At 37.1% G+C, this 21,606-nt stretch overlaps 1 protein-coding gene across 1 annotated transcript in view; it reads left to right on the forward strand.

The window, feature by feature from the left end:
- The window catches only part of MUC19 (mucin 19, oligomeric), a 75,103-nt gene that overhangs the window by 22,913 nt on the left and 30,584 nt on the right, over positions 1-21,606 (forward strand). Inside the window, exons 23-43 of the mRNA XM_045587436.1 lie at positions 291-429; positions 1,441-1,545; positions 1,640-1,834; positions 2,495-2,734; positions 2,818-2,974; positions 4,026-4,151; positions 4,811-4,952; positions 5,587-5,618; positions 6,150-6,179; positions 7,176-7,217; positions 7,694-7,726; positions 8,100-8,144; positions 11,816-11,854; positions 13,427-13,525; positions 13,975-14,049; positions 16,366-16,482; positions 16,704-16,809; positions 17,406-17,469; positions 18,500-19,958; positions 20,289-20,597; positions 20,772-20,949. Coding sequence (XP_045443392.1) covers positions 291-429; positions 1,441-1,545; positions 1,640-1,834; positions 2,495-2,734; positions 2,818-2,974; positions 4,026-4,151; positions 4,811-4,952; positions 5,587-5,618; positions 6,150-6,179; positions 7,176-7,217; positions 7,694-7,726; positions 8,100-8,144; positions 11,816-11,854; positions 13,427-13,525; positions 13,975-14,049; positions 16,366-16,482; positions 16,704-16,809; positions 17,406-17,469; positions 18,500-19,958; positions 20,289-20,597; positions 20,772-20,949 — 3,732 coding nt within the window. The remainder of the gene's footprint in view (positions 1-290; positions 430-1,440; positions 1,546-1,639; positions 1,835-2,494; positions 2,735-2,817; positions 2,975-4,025; positions 4,152-4,810; positions 4,953-5,586; positions 5,619-6,149; positions 6,180-7,175; positions 7,218-7,693; positions 7,727-8,099; positions 8,145-11,815; positions 11,855-13,426; positions 13,526-13,974; positions 14,050-16,365; positions 16,483-16,703; positions 16,810-17,405; positions 17,470-18,499; positions 19,959-20,288; positions 20,598-20,771; positions 20,950-21,606) is intronic.

Genomic DNA, 21,606 nt, shown 5'->3' on the forward strand with positions numbered 1-21,606 from the left:
TTTATGGGAGAGAAAAAGTCATACTTTGGGATATTTCAAAAATAATAAGAAAAAGTCATACTTTGGGATATTTCAAAAATAATAGTCGAATGTATTTATAACAATGCTATATCTTTAAATGGAACTTTATATAACAGCATATATGATGACCATCGTAAAATATAATGAAGACAATTACAAAATTTAAGTCCACAGAAAAAACTGTTTTATGCTTTTATACAAAAACAGTATGCACAGATACATCTTGGAATAATACAATTGATATACACTCTATAATTGTTTTCTTTTAGTACTTGCATAAAAGGATCTTGGGAATGTACACAAAATGAATGTCAAAGTACCTGCCACATCTATGGGGAAGGTCATGTTCAAACTTTTGACAAAAAAAGTTACAGCTTTGATGGTCTCTGCCAGTATTCCTTTGTTGAGGTAACTGCAAGTGTTTTGCCACAGTTTTTCTATTATATATATCTTATTTATTATTTTTTGTATATAAGCTCTGGATTATTTTATTATGAAAATGTGAAAAAAATACTTTAAATTCACCTTACCTGTTTCTCAAAGACAATAAAATGTAACAAAGTAATGTGACTCTGAAGGCAGTCCTCCTGGATTTGAATCCTGGCTCTGCCATTCCTCACATGTGTGACTTTGGGCACATCCCTTAACCTTTCTGTGCCTCAGATCCCTTATCAATAACACGGGACTGGAAACAGTCCTTACTTGAAAAGAAATTAGAAAAAATATTGGACCACATAAGAACTGCTTATTAAATGTTAGATATTTTTTTCAAGAACAGCACTATGTGTTACAATAGCATTTTATGAGTGCTTCTTTGCCAAGCAAACTTATGTATTTTATTCATTTAATCATTATGATATTAAGAGGCTGATAGTATTCCTACGATTAAGCTGAAGAAATGAAGGTTAGAAAGGATAAGCAATGTAAATTGCTAAGTAGACAATGCCATATTCAAACCTTATCTGATTGATTCCAGAGTTTGTTACATACAACTAAGCTCCTTCACCAATAACATCTAATGGGCGAAATTTAATTGTTGGTATTGATTAGTTTTAATTGAATATTAATTTCATGTAAATCACTGGAAAAAAAAAACATACCTTTACCTACTTACAGCACCCAGCTATAAATTTATGATTACAAACTTTTATAACTTAAATACTTACTTATTTATAACATAATTCTTAACCTGAATAGAAGAAATGAGAAAAGGCTGAGTCAAAGAGAGGTAACTAGTTTGCACTTAGCCAGGTGACCATTGTCTTTTGGGAATTCTGTAACATCCCATGATAAATTACCAGCTTATGGTAATTTGTTGAGTTTAAGGTGTCACTGAGTGAGCTGTTTGTCTGGTACAAATATTGCCGTTGAGTTCCACATTCTTGATATTCATAAACTTACCATAATTTAATTTCAAAGGATTATTGTGGCGGTGAAAATGGCACATTCCGCATTTTAACTGAAAGCGTCCCTTGCTGTGAAGATGGGCTCACGTGCTCAAGAAAGATCGTAGTTGCTTTTCAGGTACAGTGCCATTTCTCTTTATTTCCATTTCCTCTCAGATTGTGATTGGCCAAATAAAAGAGATTTAATTGTGAGCATATGTTTTTATTTACAGGATCAGAATGTTATCTTGCAAGATGGCAAAGTAACAGCCATCAAAACGTCGGAAAGTAAGGAGTGTGAACTCAACGGAAATGCGTACACTGTGCATACCGTTGGCCTGTACTTGATTCTGAAGTTTGCCTCTGGAATAACCGTGATTTGGGACAAAAACACAAGAATGACTGTTATATTGGAGCCATACTGGAATGTATGTACATCACTAATAAGTACTTAATTGGGAAGCGAAATAATTTCTGTTACTGAGAATTATGCACATATTTGTAGATAGAAAGTGGGAGGAGGGTAGTCTCTGATATAGCACAAACCTCCCACATATGTTCAATCTGCATGCAGTGTGAACTATAATGAAAGATAATTGAATCCGGTTAAAATAAATGTAATAAACCTGAGGCGCTTTAGTTTAAGCACGGTTGGTAATTTGAAATTATTGCATCATTCACTTTTGAGGTAGTTGATGTATAAATAGAATTAGATGTATTCCTGAGAGCAAATATTCTAACAACCTAGGGGGATTCTCATGTACCTTTAGAAGCTCGTGAATATAATAATGTTTTAATTCTTAAGTCATTTATCTTACTTGATACTAGATCATTTTACAATATAGGGTTTCTTGGATTAAATGGAGCAGAATCTTATCCACAAACTCTTTTCAAAATTTAAAATTTTAAATAATAGATTAATGATTATAATATATATGTATGTCATTGCCCATCTAGCTCTATATATGTCCCTCGTACAACTTCACTTTCAATTTTCCCTTTCTGCTCTCATCTCCCTATATATTTACACACCTGTGTGTCTATATCCCTAACAACTTCCCATTAATTTCCCTCTCTGATGTATATAGGGCAAGGTGTGTGGTCTTTGTGGAAACAGCAACGGGGATCTCAAGGATGATTTCACCACACGACACTCCTCAGTAGCTACCGGAGCACTGGAGTTCGGAAATAGCTGGAAGACGTCTCAAGAATGCTCGGACACCGTGACCCAAACTTTCCCATGTGACTCCAACCCCTACTGCAAGGCTTGGGCTGTGCGCAAATGCGAGATCATCCGGGACAGCACCTTCAGGGAGTGCCACAGCAAGGTAGTGCTGCTCTGAGGGTGGGGCCTGCCCCGGGGTGCCCGCCCCGGGGTGCCCAGACACTCACGCCCTGTGCTCTGCCCCAGGTGGACCCCACCACTTACTACGATGCATGCATGGAAGAGGCCTGTGCGTGCGACATGGAGGGCAAGTACATGGGATTCTGCACGGCCGTGGCCATGTATGCGGAGGCGTGCGGCGCGGTTGGGGTCTGTGTCCCGTGGAGAAAGCCCGACCTCTGTCGTAAGTGGAGCCCACAAATTGTCCTTTAAAATCATACTTAGGTAGAGTTGTTTTGTTAGGTAATCATTCCTCTCACAATTTCTCCCTATATATACTACAAATTACTTATAAACTCTATTATGTATATCTATCTATATAAAATCTTGTACTTAGAAAGGTTTAAAAACATATGAATAAGTCATAATGGGAAAATACCCTTTTAAAGAAAAACATAGCAACCTAGCATACCACATGAAATTCAATGTTACGTGCAGAAGTTCTTGGTTTTGCAGGGGGAGGAAGTTGAAGACTGATGGGAAATACCTCATTAAAACTTAGATGGACAATAAACTGTTCACATAACCTGTTATAGTCACAAGTCCTTAAGAACTTATGTCATATGTCACTATTAATTAGAGTCCTCACTCTTTATCATCAAAACTTTTGTAGAGCCCTAGTCAAGATACACTGTAAGATAAATGTAAACTGGATCTTGATATATATGGAAAGTGGTAATTTTAATAGGAATTAGTCAACTCTTCCTTCTAAAGGAAGGTATCATGAGAAAATATGACAAATGAGCAATGTTAAAATTGAATCCTCATTTTATTCAGTTTATTATGCTCAGCTCTATATAATATTAAAATATTTAGTTACCTCATTTGGGAACTGCTATTTACATATTTTAAAAAGCCTAATTTTTGCATAGATTTATTTTTCTAATTTAAATTTTGAACATTAAAACTGTGAATCTAGTCTATGACCTGAATTATCTCAAAATGGGAAAATTAATATTACTTTCCCACCCAAAACCAACCTGAATGCTAGATGTCAAAGAAAAGTGTTATTATGATTCTATTTGCTTTTTGTGTGTGTGTGTGTGTGTGTGTGTGTGTGTGTGAACTTCTATAATAATTTGGATAAACACAAAGGAAGTTGATAAGACAGAATGGCTTACTTTTGATCTGTTTATTGTAATATCATTCAAATTCCTTTTTAAAACTACTTGGGGAAGTGAAAGTGAAAGTTGTCACCTAACAAGAGGAAGTAATTGGCTATAATTCGGTTACAGCTGTCTACTGTGATTATTATAATGCCCCTGGAGAATGCAGCTGGCATTATGAGCCTTGCGGGACAGTGACTGCAAAAACATGCAAAGATCAAGTTATTGGCCAGAAATTTTCTGCACTTTTAGAAGGTAAGGTGAATTTTATAATATCCATGAAGTACTACAAATTATATTGATATTTTAAAGTTGGATGCCCAGCTGGCATGGCTTAATGATTGAGTGTTGACCTAGGAACCATGAGGTCATGGTTTGATTCCCAGGTTGCAGGCTCAATCACCAATAGGGGACGTGCAAGAGGCAGTGGATCAATGATTCTCTCTAATTATTGATATTTCTAGCTCTCTCCCCCTCCCCTTTCTCTCTGAAATCAATAAAAATATATTTAAAAAGACCCAAAACTTGAAATTGTTGTTAGCTCCTGAAAATTTAGTGTCCTACACTTTGTAATTTAATGATTAGTTATCTTTATTATGACATTAATATTTCTACATTGAAAATATTCTCTCTAGATGTACATGATCTGTTTCAAGAGAGAGAGAGAGAGAGAGAGAGAGAGAGAGAGAGAGAGAGAGAGAGAGAGAGAGAGAGGAGAGGGAGGGAGACAGAGAGAGAGGAGATCCAGTGCTACAATCCCATTGCCCATTGTCATTTTTAAGAATGTGCTGTCATTTTGCTATTCTCTGCTTTAGCTCCTGAAATCATTTAAGTAACTTCACGACTCTATAATTTGGTGTGATCTATAGTTTCAGTACATAGAGACCAACTGTGTGGGTCATTTCCACTCACAGGTTGTTATGCTAAGTGCCCGGAGAGCGCTCCTTACCTGGATGAGAACACCATGAAATGCGTCAAGTTATCTGAGTGCAGCTGCTTCTACAATGATGTCATCCCAGCAGGTGGAGTGATCAAAGACAACTGTGGAAGAACCTGGTACATTCTCTCCTTACTTTCTAATAAGCAATTCTGTTTCTTGCATTTTAATTTGGAAAAGAAACCAAGAAATAAAAATATATATGTAATTTTTAATTCATTTCTAAAGAAAAAGGCCAGCTTTAGTTTTACATCAGTTCAGTTAGTTATTTTATATATTCAGTAATCCCACATATCAGCAAATGGTTTGTTAAATCTTATATCAAATAATGCAGAAGAAAAGAAAAAAATGTCAGTATATAGTTTTAGGTAAAACAAAAGTTTTGTTTCTATAAATGTAAGATCATGTCAAAAGCCTTTCAGACAGAGACATGGAAGCAAAGAAGCTACGTCGTGTTTGATACTGAAAGAGGGAGAACTAATTCTACAGCTTGAGTGCAAGGCATTCTTTTAGGTCCCAAGAACTCCTTAGGGAAATGATTAGAAATAACAGTATGTGAAAAAACAAACAAACAAAGCAAGCAATTTGAATCAATACCACGCTTTTTGGGGAAAGAATGGTTGACTGTTCTCTTATTTGTTCCTGTTTTGATTTTCACTGGTAGACAGTTTGTTGTTTTACATTTTGGAGATGCATGTCACTAGGAGTTAAAAATGTCAATCTCATTATTATTCTTTAAACATTAACTTTCAGCTATTGCATCGCAGGAGAGTTGGAGTGCAGTGGTGAGTCATTGCATTTTACTGTAATTGATTTAGGGAAGACTAGATAAAGGTCTGGGATCTTCTCAGTTCATCAGCAAAAGAAGAATAGGTGCATAATGCTACCTGCTGCCCCTCAGTGAATGGAGGCCATTCATTCCATTGCAGTGTGTTTGATGATGTTGGGTCAGTTCAAACCCAATGCTGCCAAGTCACTGCGAACACTGTCATGCAGGTGGTTCTTCTGTTGCATGGGTGCTCTGCCTCTTTGTAGGTTCTGGGAATTCAGGGAGTGAGACATCAGCCAAAATAGTTGAATAAATGGTGGGGTGGCAAGTGTGGATTGATACAGATACAATTAAATAATAGAAGGATCGCTCATGAGCGACACATCTTAAAAATAAATCCAATGAGCTTCTAAAGAACACATGAGCTACTCTTTTGTGTACTAGAAAATGTAAAGAGTAAGATACAAAAGACGCAACCCATAAGCAACTTGAGATTTAAATTTATTTATAGTTTTGCATTAATAATAATAACTTATTATTATTTCAGAAACTGGTTCTGAAAATGCAACAGTTACAGGTAAAATCATCATTGTTTTAAATATGTATTTCTGATTTGTTTTGTGGATAACTTTTATAGTTTTAGATGAATCTGCGTAGGAAAAAGATAGGCTGATAAGTCTGCTGATATAAAAATTTCAAATTAAAATTAAGTTACTTGAAAATACGTCAAAATATTATTTCATTATATTCCTGTGAATTAAGTTAGAAATATGATTAGGACATACAATAGATATTGTTTGCTTGTTAGCTAAAAACATAATTTAAAGCTTGACATTTTAAGGAAATAATTGGAATAAATGGAATGAAAAAGAAGTAAATGTGGTCTTCCATGAAGTAAATAGTTTAAAATCATGATGATACTGGGAGATCATTTGAAAACATAGAAATAAAAAGTTTTCTTTTTCTTAGCTTACATATTTGCTGTAAGCTATAAGAGCATTTCAGTTATGTCCATTCCAGGGAGTGCTGGGCAAAATGCAATTTCACTGTAGCTTGTGGACTTTTAATTTATTGGCAATCTAAGAATTTGAGTTGCTGCAGTATACTTTCCTATTCCTTCTTGTGTGATTCAATGAGGGCTTTTATTTCCTGTTGATTGATATTTGGAGGTAGCACAGTAAATTAGAAACCTTAGGTTTTGATAATATTTATAAAGTTATGTGATAATTGGTAAAATGCTATTTACATTTTAGTTAATATTGGTTACCTACTTAACACTAAGGTTATTATATATATTAAGGTTCTAATATCAAGGTTCTAAACTTTATTTTTTCACCCATATAAGGCTCCTATGAGATTTTAGTTAAGATACTAACCAAAAATAATTAGTTACTTTGGTAGACTTGCAATAAATATATACGGTAGTGATCTTTTGATTTAAATGAAAGATTGTTTTTTCACTTAATCTTTACACATAATTTCAGAAATTTATTATTAATTTTATGGCAATTTGTTTCTTTAACTAAATTTCCCAGCAAAAATGATTCAAGTAACAATTGTCTTCCCTAAACAGTTTCTACTACAACAGCTACCTCCAGATTAAGCACCACAACAGGTAAAACATAAATGCTTATTTGTTTTTTAACTTCTAAATTTGCAACAACCTGAATTTGCCATTTAAGCATTTTGGCCCTATTTTCAAATATGTATGTATGTATGTATTTATTTATTTATTTATTTCATAAATGCCAAATAGTATGTTCAACATCTAAATTGTAATATGAGTAAAGAAGCATCTCTTTTTGGAGCTGATGTGTCCTAAAAAGAACCTTCCCCATATTACTAATTTGGGAAAAGTGGCTACTAAAGAAAACTCTGTTAAATTCTTTGAAAATAATTTACTATTTCTTTTTTCCTAGCACCAAATAACTTTAATTAAAGCGGTAACCAGTAGAGTACAAAAATATATTAATATGTGTGAATATCTGATAAATAAGTTACATTTAATTTATTTGCATTCTAGAAATACAACATGTCTTTCAACACCTTTTTAACATATATTTTAAAATATTTCTTTCCTCCTTTGTATAGAAATTCCATTGTCAACTAGAAGCTCAGGCACAGGTAAGCCATAATATAGAACCACACCTTAATCAAGAGGGCATTAAAAAATTCAAAACTTCCCTTTTCTGTAGTATTTAGGGGGAATTTTTGTTTATTTTATTATTTTTAAAATGTCTTAGATGAAGAGTTCAGAAAAATGTTATACAAAATAAGGTGGTTTTTTTTTGTTTTGTTTTTTGGTTTTTTTTACCATTTACATGTTTACTATAGATTTTAAAACTTTAATTTCACATTTTAACATCCATTCAGTTATATGATCAAACTTATCCAAAACATTCATTTTGACCCACTTTTCATATGACCATAGATGTTCTCAGAAACAATTTCCCCTCTACATAAAAGTAATTTTTTTCAATTTTTTTCTTTAATTCAGCAACGTTCATTCCAGAGATTACAACATCAAGCAGTGAGACAATAGGTAGGTGAATTAGAAAGCCTATAAAATGACAACATATTTTATAAGTAATAAAATTGTTTTATCTCAATTTACTTATTAGAATTAACATACCCAGTATCCAATATTTATGACCTTTTCTTCCTCCAACTTCACACTATTTCTTTTCCTCCTATAATTTCTTTCTTTCCTCTAATCTACATATACATATACTTAAATCCACGATATTTTTATGGAGGTATAATTGACATATAACATTATATTAGTTTCAGGTATATAACATAATGATTCAATATTTATATATATTGAGAAATGATTGCCACTGTAAGTCCAGTGAATATCCTTGACAGCAGAGACATGGTTTGCCATTTCTGTATTCCCAATTGCACCCAACGCTAATCTATATAATAGTTAACTTTCAATATTTTTTCAGGTTAACAAAGATCAGAAGAAAAAGATATTTTTTTTTCTGGTATAATGTAGAGAGATATCAGGGTTGTTGAGATATGAAGGGAATGCAGCTCTTTGCTATGATCTGGTTCCCTGGGTAAAGTACTTTTGATCAAATACTGGATCAAACACTTCTCTGAATTAAGTACTTTTCACTGGCAATTACTTTTTATTTATTTGTTTATTTATTTTTACCAAAACTTGAAAAGATTAAATAAAATATTTTAAAGTTTCTTTCCATAAATCTAACAGTGTAGAGATTCTTCAGAAGACTGTATGACCCAGCAATTTTACTACTTGACATCTTATACAAAGGAAACAAAAACATTAATTCAAAAAGATATATGCACCTCTATGTTCATGCACCACTATTTACAATAGCCGAGATTTGGAAGCAATCTAGGTGTTCATCAAAAGATGAATGGATGAAGAATGAAATATTAAAAAAGAACGAAGTCTTGCCATTTGTGACAATATGGATGGACCTTGATGGTAGTATGCTAAGTGAACTCAGACAGAGAAAGACAAGTACCATATAGTTTTACTTATATGTGGAATCTAAAACAAAACAAGTAAACAAACAAAACAAAGATAAATTCAGAAACAAAGGGATGGCTACAAGAGGGAAGAGGATGAGGAGGTGGGTGAAAACAGTGAAGGGCAATATGGTCAGTATTATTATGATAAGTTTGCACAGTGACAAATGGTCATTATAATTAGTGAAGTGATCACATTGTAAGATATAAAAATGTTGAATCACTATATTTTCACCTGATATTAATATAACTAATATAATATTGTATCTCAACTATACTTAAAATTTAAAAAAAAGATAATAATGAAACTCTGGAATAGTGATTCTAAATATACCCTGTCTTCCCAAATAAACAAACAAGCACATAAAAAATTATCTTGCTCAGATGATCAAAGGCATTACTGTCAAATAGAAGAAGAAATGACTAGGTCCTCAAGAGAGGATTGATGGCTCATTTGACTTTATACTCGAGCATCTTGGGTAGAAGTTGAGGTATGATTTCATTGTTGAGCCTATCATTGAGGTACATAGCATAGGATTAAAGTGCACTTTTGATGAAATTAGAAAAACATTATAGAAATATCTAAAAGCATACGGGAAGCAATGTACAAAAGCTTAAGCTTTTTTCATGTTTTACATATCCATTTGCTTTTTCATATAGTAAATGCTTAAAGGGTTAAAATATCATGAGAGATGCCTACCCAACCATTCCAATTAAGTATGCTATTTTAAGAAGAAATATATGCAGTTCTATTTTCCCCCCCTGTTTAAATTGACAGATCTTGACACAGAGCTAACATTTACTGAGCACTGTTCTAAGTATGTGACACATATTATCACATTTGGTACAGAAAACTCTATGAAGTGGGTCCCATGAAGTACAAAGAGGTAAAGGTATATATGGAGTTCCTTGCTAATAAGGAGCAGAAAGAGGATTAAAATTTAGGACATCTTTTTCTAGATTCTATTCCTAATACTTCTATGTTTAAGAAAGAGAATAAAGTTTAATTTAAATCCATTATTGAAGTAGCATAAAATTACAGATTCCAATTTTAAAATAGACTAGTGTCATAGTCCTAGGTACAATGTGACTTAGATTTTAGTCTCAGTTTTGTCTCTGACTAGCAGTGGTCTTGAATAAGTTACTTCATTTTTCTGAGTCAAATTATTTTTTTAAATATATTTTATTGATTTTATACAGAGAGGAAGAGAGAGGGAAAGAGATTAAAAAACATGGATGAGAGAGAAACATCTACCAGCTGCCTCCTGGACACCTCCTACTAGGGATGTGCCTATAGCCAAGGTATATGCCTTGACCAGAATTGAACCTGGGACCTTTCAGTCCTCAGGCCTAAGCTCTATACACTGAGCCAAACCAGTTAGGGCTGTGTCCAATTCGTCATATGTAGAATAGTTACAATACTGTTATTCCATTCATTCATTCAGCCATCCATTCATTCATTCATTCTGTTGACAAATACTTACCAAACATCTATTATGTGCTAGATACTCTAATATTATTAGAGATATAAAGATGAGTTAAAATAGACATGCTTCCTGCATTCATAAAACCTATAGTCTAGTCAGGATATCAATTAAGTAATTACAAAAACACATAAAAGCTTGCATAAAGAGCTGTGAAGTGATTCGAATGTGGGTGAAGAGGGTAGAGCAGGGGTTTGATTAAGTCAAGATGGTCAGAAAAGGCTGAAGTAAAGATGGCTGATTTGAGAACTGACCAATAAATAGTAAGTAGACAAAAAGGAGGGAAACTGTGTTCCAAGTATAGAGAAGTAAAAATAACAGGTATAAAAGACTGAAGGAAGGCCAGTGTGGCTGGACAGAGTGAGAATTAAATAGAGAGACTGTGTGAGAAATGTATTTTTTTTCTTCTTTTTTAAGTTACAAAACACTATAAAATTGTAAAGGGATATAACCACAAAAACAACAGTTTTCCAAAGATTCTCGATAGAAATTAAGACTGAAAATACAGAAAACAGCCGACTCTTAATTATTGAGGAAAGCCAGAAATTAATAAAGTCTTATTTTTAACTCCACAGACCCCTCTCAACAAACATTTTATAAACTCCTACCGCCTTTTTGCCAATAGAATATGTATTGGAGATGCAAAGATGAAAACATGGTCTTTTTCTTTAGGAGCACATTGGGCATTTCAAATTTATCTCCACAGATCTGCTTTATCAAATCATTAAAAAATTCCTCAAAAGTGTAATTCTTCCTCTTACCCCAAACCCTAACAGGCTAAATTCTATTTTGTAGAAAATTATTGGAGGCACAGATAATCAGAAAGAGAGAGAATTGAAAGAAACAAATAGTAAAATCAGCCTCTGCTTAATAAAGAATTAACTTGTCATCAAGAATTTACAGGAGTGGAAAAAGAAATAAATAATAATACAAGAATAAATTCTTTTACATACTCACAACTATAAACCTACTGTTGCTCACTCCTGCATATTTATACCATTTATTCTGTATTTAGTAGAATTCAACATATGTCTATGTGTATTTTATACACATAAATTGAAATGTATGTTATAATGTCATTATTTAAAAATAAAATAAAATCTTATTACTCTCAACACTAAATACATTGCAAACAACTATCTATTAAAAATTAACAAGGGTCCATTCTTTCTGTATTTTCCCTTGAAGTCAGAAAAATTCACAATATATCTCTTTCTCTTATCAGGAACAACTCTAACTCTACCCAGTGAAGCTTTTACTACAGGTCAGAATATTAATTCCTGACTTTTATATGTTAAAAATAGCTAGTAGTATAAATTACTAGTAACTTTGGATTTCTAAGAAAAAAAATTTATATAAGAATTTAACTTTTGGAAAAATATTACCAACAAATAGTTTACACTGGACTTTTCCCACTGGTTTTTAACTCTCTAAAAATGAATTTAACTTGTGTTTGGCCAGTTTATATTGATTAATTATTTTATTCCTTATTATTAACTATTAATATAATATCTACAATAGCACTAAATAATATCAAGTTTATTAAAAAAAAAAAAAAGAATCCTATATAATAAAAGGCTAATGTGCAAATCAATCAAATGTTGGAACAACTGGTTGCTATGACGCACACTGACCATCAGGGGGCAAATGCTCACTGCAGGTCAGTGTACTCCCTCCATGAGGCAGTGCTAAGGATGTCCAACTGCTGGCTTAGGCCCGTTCCCCTGCAGTCGAACATCCCCTAAAGGCTCCCAGACTGTGAGAGGGTGCAGGCTGGGCTGAGGGACCCCCTGAGTGCACAAGTTTTGTGCACCACACCTCTAGTATAAGATAAGAGAAAGCGTATATATAAAAATATATTGTGTTCTTTTAGGTGTTTTAAGTGTAAAAGTACAATTAGCTACTTGGTGATGTTACTTCATCATTGTTATTACATCCCTGAATGACAGTGTGATTAGGTTCCATTTCTTTGAAAGCAACCTTGTTGAGACAAAAGTATGCAAACTTAGTGTGACCCCATTATAAATGCAGAGAACATGACTGTTTTTTTTTTAAAGAAAAAAATAGCAAGGACTAAACCAAAAGCTTAGAGGAAAGTGTAATCAAACTAGCCGAGAGGGAGTTCCTGCCCACCCGTGCACAGCAAGCCAATGAGAACTGACACCAGGATTTTCAGCGAAGAAATAGGCGTAATTTTATTGGGATGGCACCACCCAGGAGAAGGGGGAGCTGGTGCTCAAAATCCCAACTTGCCAATGACTGACAGACAAGAGGTTTTAATAGAACAAAAATTATGAATAAGGGGCTTAAGGTGGTGAGGCTCGCTGATAGGTCCTTGATTTATGTAAGCAGTTAATTTTCATCTTCCACAAGTTTACTGCCCTCCTTGCATCCTCTAATCTGATCTCAGAGAGACTGACTGTAGTAGGGAGGTTATTCCACCTTGTGGGCTGAAAACCATCTTAAAAAATCGTGTCAATAGATTACCTTGGTGCGCAGGGGTGAAAACTGTGCATCCTGGGGCCCCTTTGTCATCTACCGCCTAGCAGGTCCCTGTCTGAGCATTCTCTCTAATGGTTAACATGGTGCTATGTGGCTTCCTTCTTGTGGCTGTTAAACTAGCTTACAAACCTATTTTGTATTAAAGATATTTTTGAGGGTGTTAACACTCTAGCTTCAAAAATAATACCAGAAAAATATCGTAGGGAACTCTGGGTGGAAAGTACTGGGTTCTTGATTGGATTTTCTATGCTAGGAATTGACTGGACAGTTAAATCACCCATTGGCAGCAAAGCCCAAGTTTACTTGAGCTGAGTTCATTTCCTGTTTTTCTCAGGCATTATGGGTACTCCATTTCCCATCACCTTCACATCTGGAAGTGCAGGCACCACTGGAGTAGTGGGTCCCCTCTTCACCAGTCCTTGGCACGTATCAGGTACATTAAGTCCAGAACAGAGTACACAACCACATCTAAGCAACTGGTTTTAGGCAGTGCTGCTCAGTACAATATTTTACAGCATAAAAATAGCTGGCTTAGATGTTATATCAGATGTAGGTGTTCTTTTTAAATTTTTTAAAATAATTATTTATTGTTAAAAGCACCACATATGTCTGTCCCCCTTTTTTATATTTCTTTTTTTTTTTTAATTGTTTAAAGTATTACAAATGTCTTCTTTTGTCCCATCAACCCCTGGATGACACTCCCACCCTCCAGGATGACATAGGTGTGCTTTATATGTAATTAAAGTGTAGAGTTTTGTTTTTTTTCACAGGTTGATTCCTTAAAATATATCACATTGTGACAGGTATACACACCCATTACCTGGAGTGTTGACAGCACCCATGAACTCTTTCTGGCATGTGTTTGTTTTCTGCCTTCCTCAGGGACCACTGGATCATCAACAAGTACAACCACAGGAGCTAAAGCACCAAAACCAGGTGACACAGGCCTCAGAGAAGGTGAGATAAAGAAATGAGTCAAGCCGAAACCGGCTTGGCTCAGTGGATAGAGTGTCGGCCTGAGGACTGAAGGGTCCTGGGTTGGATTCTGGTCAAGGGCATTTGCCTTGGTTGCGGGCACATCCCCAGAGGGAGGTGTGCAAGGGGCAGCTGATCGATGATTCTCTCTCATCAATATTTCTAACTCTCTATCCCTCTCTCTTCCTCTCTGTAAAATATCAAAATATATTAAAAAAAAGAAGAAAGAAATGAGTCAAATTCTATTCCTTCCATAGCTTCTTTTCACAAGCAGTTCTCTGTTTCTGGTCAGGGACAATTGTACCCTGAGAACTGCATTTGGAAATGGGGGTCCAGCAATAGCACTAAGTCACCTGGATGACTTAGGGAAAATATTCAAAATTAGTCTTTCTTTATTAACTAAAATATTAGTGATATATTTCTAAAGTATACTAGAATTTCTAAATTATGCTCAAATATGTAACATAATTTAATCCACATTAACACCATGGTAGTTAAATCTCTTCATTGCCATTAGAAAGAAAATAATAAAAGGTCTCAAGTCAAAGCTGACAGAAGCAGGAATAGAACCCAGAATCCCTAGCCTCCTCTGCAATAGATCCACCATTTCCTGATCAGTGCATAGAGTATACATAAAAAAAAAAAAAAAAAAAAAAAAAAAAAAAAAAAAAAAAAAAAAAAAGCCAAATAAGGACATGTTTGCCCTGGCGCATCACTGACTAAATTCCAATTATTACTAGTTTCATGAATAAGAGATTATTGATATTCTTTAACATAGATAATACTCATCAGTTAATGTAAATACTCTGACATTTTCTCCTCTGCATCATATTTGCCTCTACTCAGGTATTAGGCATTGTCCATCTGGTCTCTGCAGTTGTCCATCAACCTCACCTTATCTTAACACAGTGGTGTTCAAAGTGTGGTTCCCAGACAAACAACATCAACATCTCCTTTTAGAAAGGAAAATTTTGGGGGCCACCTCCCTGAAATCAGAATCTCTTAGAGTGAAACCCAGCAAGTATATTAATTCACAAGCCCCTTTGGCAATCAGTGCTTATCAATGTTGAGAACATCTTTCTCTATTTCTCTTCCAATGTATGCTTTAGTCAATACCTCTGGCTAGAATGGACTTCCTGAAATGCAACTGTGATCATGTCGCTGCACTATGTAAAATCCTTCCATTGTTCTGGTTGCTTTAGGATAAATAAAAACTCCTTTACATATTACTAAAAGCTATGCCTTTCTAAGTTAGAGTATGCAGGGTACTTCTCTTTGTGCCTTTATGATCTAATTCATGGCCTGATTCTAAGAGCTAATCTATGGCCTCTTTTGTTTTTCTATATTTATTTTCCTAAAGCAAGTTTCTTTATTTAAAATTTATGTCACACACTTTTTAGAATAAGATATAGTTTACATAAAAACAATGTGTTAGAAGAATCTACAGCAACAGAAATTAAGAAACTGGTTATTTTCAATTAGATCTGAAACTTTAGGGTGATGACGGTTTAGTCGATAGTCCTTAAAATTTGAATCAGAATTATTTGGCTAATAGTGACAATTCAATCAGTAAATTTTTTTTTTTTTTTTTTTTTTTTTGCTATCAGGTAGTAGTTTTAAATAGGGTTGTTGAAAGTTTGGTCCACAAATGAGTACCATCAGAACTATTGATTACTGGTCATGATGCGGTAAGAACTGAAACAGAGAACAGGTATTTAGAAACAGCAGTTTCATCTGGCCAGTGTCACTCAGTGGTTGAGTGTCGATCTATGAACCAGGAGGTCATGGTTCAATTCACTTCTTGGCCAGGGCACAGGTGGGGGTTGCAGACTAGTTCCCCAGAAGGGGGTGTGCAGAAGGCAGTCGATCAATGGTTCGCTCTCATCATTGATGCTTCTATCTCTCCCTTCCCTTCCTCTCTGAAATCAATAAAAATATATTTTAAAAAATAGAAACAGCAGTTTCACACAGTGCCTTTAATGCCTCCGAAATACAAGCTTATGTTTGAAATGATTTTATTAAAAACATATTTCTCTATTTTCATGGCATTTCCCAAAACACCCACATAGGGCAGATTGCTCTTTTACCACAGATTGTTTGAGAAGTAAAGGTTACAGTAAACTTTGGGGCTAGACTATCTGGGTTTGGCTTCTTGGTCTGCTGCCAGCCAACCTAGTGACCTGGAGAAAGTCACTTACCCACGTCTGTTGAATGGGAATAACATTACCTGCCTCAGAGGATGTGTATAAGAGTGGATTTATGTCGAGGGTACTTTTTAAACTGCTATTCTCCCCACAGCTGGAAAAGGGGCCCCTACTGCACCACCAGTAGAAACTGAACAAGAGAGCACACCTGGGGAACTGAGCACAGAAGCAACAAGCACAGGCACAGGAGCAACAAGCACAGGAAAATCAGGCAAGTCAGGATGTGCACTTGAACGTCTGTGAAATGGTCCTGAACATATTACAGGTCGGACTAAAGACGAAGCTGTTTGTGACATTAGATCATCTCGCTGCAGAAATCCTAGGTGTCATCTAAGATTTCCTTTACATAGAATCCTACATTCTGTCACACTAGAGTGATCTGTAGAATCCTACCATTCTGGAAGTAATACCCCTTCCTTGCTGTTACGCCAGGGACCTCAGAAGGATCAGAGGACTTCACCACCGCACCTGGGCACAAGAGCACCAATGGAGGAGACACAACTGTCCCAGGCACAACCTCAGGAGGCAGAGCAGGTATGCAAATGGGGGCTCTGAAGCATTTTCTTATTGCCCATAGGGAAGCCAACAGCAGCTTCTACTAGGTTCTTAGCTATTAGTAAATGTGCATGTTCATCCCGTCACCGTCCCTGCTCGACGGGCTTATTGACTGTGTTTCACTAACATTAGCTCACAGGCAACTTAGAGCAAAGAGAATTATATTGCAGAATCCTGCCTTTGAACTTCTGAGGTTCTGAGTCTGATTGGGGCTCAGGTCATGGTTTGCAATCATGGCTGCACATTGGAATTGACTAGAAATTTTTTTTTGAAAATGCATATTAAAGGGCCTTTTATAGGCTAATTGAAACAGAACTCCTGGATGAAGACCCAAGGCACAATTGTCTTTTAAAAGCCTTATAGTTGGTTGCAATGGGTTGAGAACCAGTAGGCTAGGATATCTATATATGTAGTAAGCAACCCAGATGATTCTTATAATTAATTTTTAGAAAGAGTGAACTTGATATGTTTTAAGTGTGAGCGAATATATGCAAAGTATTTAAAAGAAGAGAACAGCAAAATCTGTTCTGCTTAACCAAAGCTCATGGATACATATATTTATTGTTTATTTTGAAAGAGACTGGGTCTTCAGCTGGGGAAACCACTAAAGCACCAAGCAGTGAAGGGACACCCTCTAAGGAAGGCAAGTCAATGAGCAAAGGGTGTCATTCAGAGGTCGTGGCTTTGTCAACAAGGACTAAATTAAACCAGAACTTGCTGACTTCACTCAAATTCATCATCTAAAAACTAGGGGGGGAAAATACGAGCATAAAAATGATTAACATTTTATTTTTTAAAAATATATTTTTATTGATTTCAGAGAGGAAGAGAGAGAGACAGAAACACGGATGATGAGAGAGAATCTTTGATCCACTGGCTCTTGCATGCTTCCCACTGGGGATTAAGCCCGCAACATGGGCACATGCCCTTGACTGGAATCAAACCCAGAAGCATTCAGTCCGCAAGCTGAAACTCTATCCACTGAAGAAAACCAGTTAGGGCAAAAAGATTAACATTTTTAAGATTTTTCATTTTACTGGCTTCTCCAAATCTTCCCTTCAAAAGTAGCACAGTATTGGATTGTCACAATAATGCACATGCTCTCCTCATACTGTGTTTGTCAGGGGGAACAGCAGAGTCTGGGAATTACTGTTCAGATGTCAGTGTGACCAAAGATGTCACAGATAATGACATGGATGTGACAGTTCAGATATTCTGCATTACTAAACAAGTTTAATATAGCATATTATAATTGATATTTCAATTAGAAACCACTTGAATATTTTTTGATACATCATAGTGGAGTTAAGCAAAAGGCAACAGTGACAATCTAACATTTCATCTTATGATTGATCGTTAAATGAAGGTTTGGAGTTAGATACTTCTTTTCAGTTACATATTATGCTCATCTACTTAATTACATTTCTTTATCTAAGGTCTGCATTGTTCTACAAAAAAACAAAACAAAAAGCAACAACAACAAAAAACCCACTGAGGCAACAAGCAAAAATGCATGATGATTAAAACTGCCAAATAATAAAAGATATGTCAGCCATTTTTGCATTTCACTAATTGACAATGTAATTTTTTAATACTAGAAATACTTAAGAGTTCCATGAATTATTTTGTTATTTAAATAATAGGCTGTGGGTTACTAAAAATTTATCAACCAGGATTTCAAATTTCAAATTAGAAATGTTCTTTTTACAGAAACAACAGGGACAACTGGCCCAAGAAGTAGAATGACAGGAACCAATGGCCTGGCACCTGGGGAATCCAGAACAAGTGGAACATCAGAATCTGAAACATCTGCTACAGGGTCTCAACCACCTGAATCATCGTCTGAAGGAACTGCCACTAACAGGCCATCTGAGGGAGGAATCGGAACCACAGGCCCAACAGGTGTAATGACTGGAACCAATGGCATGGAATCCGGGAAAGGAGGAACAAGTGGAACATCACAATCTGGAACAACTGCTACAGGGTCTCAACCATCTGAATCATCATCTGAAGGAACTGCCACTAACAGGCCATCTGAGGGAGGAATCGGAACCACAGGCCCAACAGGTGTAATGCCTGGAACCAATGGCATGGAATCCGGGAAAGGAGTAACAAGTGGAACAGCAGAATCTGGAACATCTGCTACAGGGTCTCAAACACCTGAATCATCATCTGAAGGAAGTGCCACTTACAAGACAACTGAGGGAGTAATCGGAACCACAGCTTCAACAGGTGTAATGGCAGGGAACCATGGGTTGGAAACCGGGAAAGTAGGACCAAGCGGAACATCAGAATCTGGAACATCTGCTCCAGGCTCTCAACCAACTGAATCATCAACAGGCAGATCTGCAACTAACAGGCCATCAGAGGGAGGAATTGGAACCACAGGCCCAACAGCTATAATGGCTGGCACCAATGGCGTGGAATCCGGGAAAGAAGGAACAAGTGGAACATCACAATCTGGAACATCTGCTACAGGGTCTCAAGCACCTGAATCATCATCTGAAGGAAGTGTCAATAACAGGCCATCTGAGGGAGGAATTGAATCCACAGGTCCAACAGGTGTAACGCCTGGAACCAATGGTGTGGAATCCGGGAAAGGAGGAACAAGTGCAACATCACAGTCTGGAACATCTGCTACAGTGTCTCAACCACCAGAATCATCATCTGAAGGAAGTGCCAGTAACAGGCCATCTGAGTTAGGGATAGGAACCACTGGCCCAACAGGTGGAGTGTCAGGAAGTAATGGCCTCACACCTGAGGAATCAGGAACAAGTGGAACAAGACAATCTGGAACAACTGGGTCACCTGGTACAGGTTCTGGAACAACTGAATCACCACCCAAAGCAACTGGGACAACACATACCACAGCAGAAGGAAAAGGCAGAACTGGTCCATCAGCTGAAATGCCAGGATCCACTGGAGTAACACCTGGAAGATCAGGTCCAACTGTAACATATGAGTCTGGAGCACCTGGCTCACCTGCTAAAGGTTCTGCAACTCCTGGATCATCATCTGAAAGACCTACAACAACCAGACAATCAGCTGGAGGGAAAGAAACAACTGTCTCAATGGGTCCCATGTCAGGAACTACTGGTGTAACACCTGCAGGATCAGAGACAACTGGAACATCTCTCAGAGATATCGCAAAAACTGACTCTTCATTTGCAAGACCAGGGACAACGGGAACATCAACTGGAGGGATAGGGACAACTCGCCCAAGAGGTGGAATGGCAGGAACCAGTAATGTGCCACCTGGGGAACCAGGAACAAGTGGAACATCAGAATCTGTCACATCTGCTCCAGGGTCTCAACCACCTGAATCATCACCAGGCGGATCTGCAACTAACAGGCCATCAGAGGGAGGAATTGAAACCACAGGCCCAACAGGTGTAATGCCTGGAACCAATGGTATGGAATCTGGGAAAGGAGGAACAAGTGCAACATCACAATCTGCAACATCTGCTACAGGGTCTCAACCACCTGAATCATCATCTGAAGGTAGTGCCACTAACAGGCCATCTGAGGGAGGGATAGGAACCACTGGCCCAACAGGTGGAGTGTCAGGAAGTAATGGCCTCACACCTGAGGAATCAGGAACAAGTGGAACAAGACAATCTGGAACAACTGGGTCACCTGGTACAGGTTCTGGAACAACTGAATCACCACCCAAAGCAACTGGGACAACCCGTTCCCCAGCAGAAGGAAAAGGCAGAACTGGTCCATCAGCTGAAATGCCAGGATCCACTGGAGTAACACCTGGAAGATCAGGTCCAACTGTAACATATGAGTCTGGAGCACCTGGCTCACCTGCTAAAGAGTCTGCAACTCCTGGATCATCATCTGAAAGACCTACAACAACCAGACAATCAGCTGGAGGGAAAGAAACAACTGTCTCAATTGGTCCCATGTCAGGAACTACTGGTGTAACACCTGCAGGATCAGGGACAACTGGAACATCTCTCAGAGATATCGCAAAAACGGACTCTTCATTTGCAAGACCAGGGACAACGGGAACATCAACTGGAGGGACAGGGACAACTGGCCCTAGAGGTGGAATGGCAGGAACCAGTAATGTGCCACCTGGGGAACCAGGAAAAAGTGCAACATCAGAATCTGGAACATCTGCTACAGGGTCTCAACCACCTGAATCATCATCTGAAGGAAGTGCCACTAACAGGCCATCTGAGGGAGGGATAGGAACCACTGGCCCAACAGGTGTAATGCCTGGAACCAATGGTATGGAATCTGGGAAAGGAGGAACAAGTGGAACATCACAATCTGCAACATCTGCTACAGGGTCTCAACCACCTGAATCGTCATCTGAAGGAAGTGCCACTAACAGGCCATCTGAGGGAGGGATAGGAACCACTGGCCCAACAGGTGGAGTGTCAGGAAGTAATGGCATCACACCTGAGGAATCAGGAACAAGTGGAACAAGACAAGCTGGAAAAACTGGGTCACCTGGTACAGGTTCTGGAACAACTGAATCACCACCCAAAGCAACTGGGACAACCCGTTCCCCAGCAGAAGGAAAAGGCAGAACTGGTCCATCATCTGAAATGCCAGGATCCACTGGAGTAACACCTGGAAGATCAGGTCCAACTGTAACATATGAGTCTGGAGCACCTGGCTCACCTGCTAAAGGTTCTGCAACTCCTGGATCATCATCTGAAAGACCTACAACAACCAGACAATCAGCTGGAGGGAAAGAAACAACTGTCTCAATGGGTCCCATGTCAGGAACTACTGGTGTAACACCTGCAGGATCAGGGACAAC

Source organism: Pipistrellus kuhlii, unplaced genomic scaffold, assembly GCF_014108245.1.
Source record: "Pipistrellus kuhlii isolate mPipKuh1 unplaced genomic scaffold, mPipKuh1.p scaffold_m20_p_3, whole genome shotgun sequence".
Taxonomy (NCBI): domain Eukaryota; kingdom Metazoa; phylum Chordata; class Mammalia; order Chiroptera; family Vespertilionidae; genus Pipistrellus; species Pipistrellus kuhlii.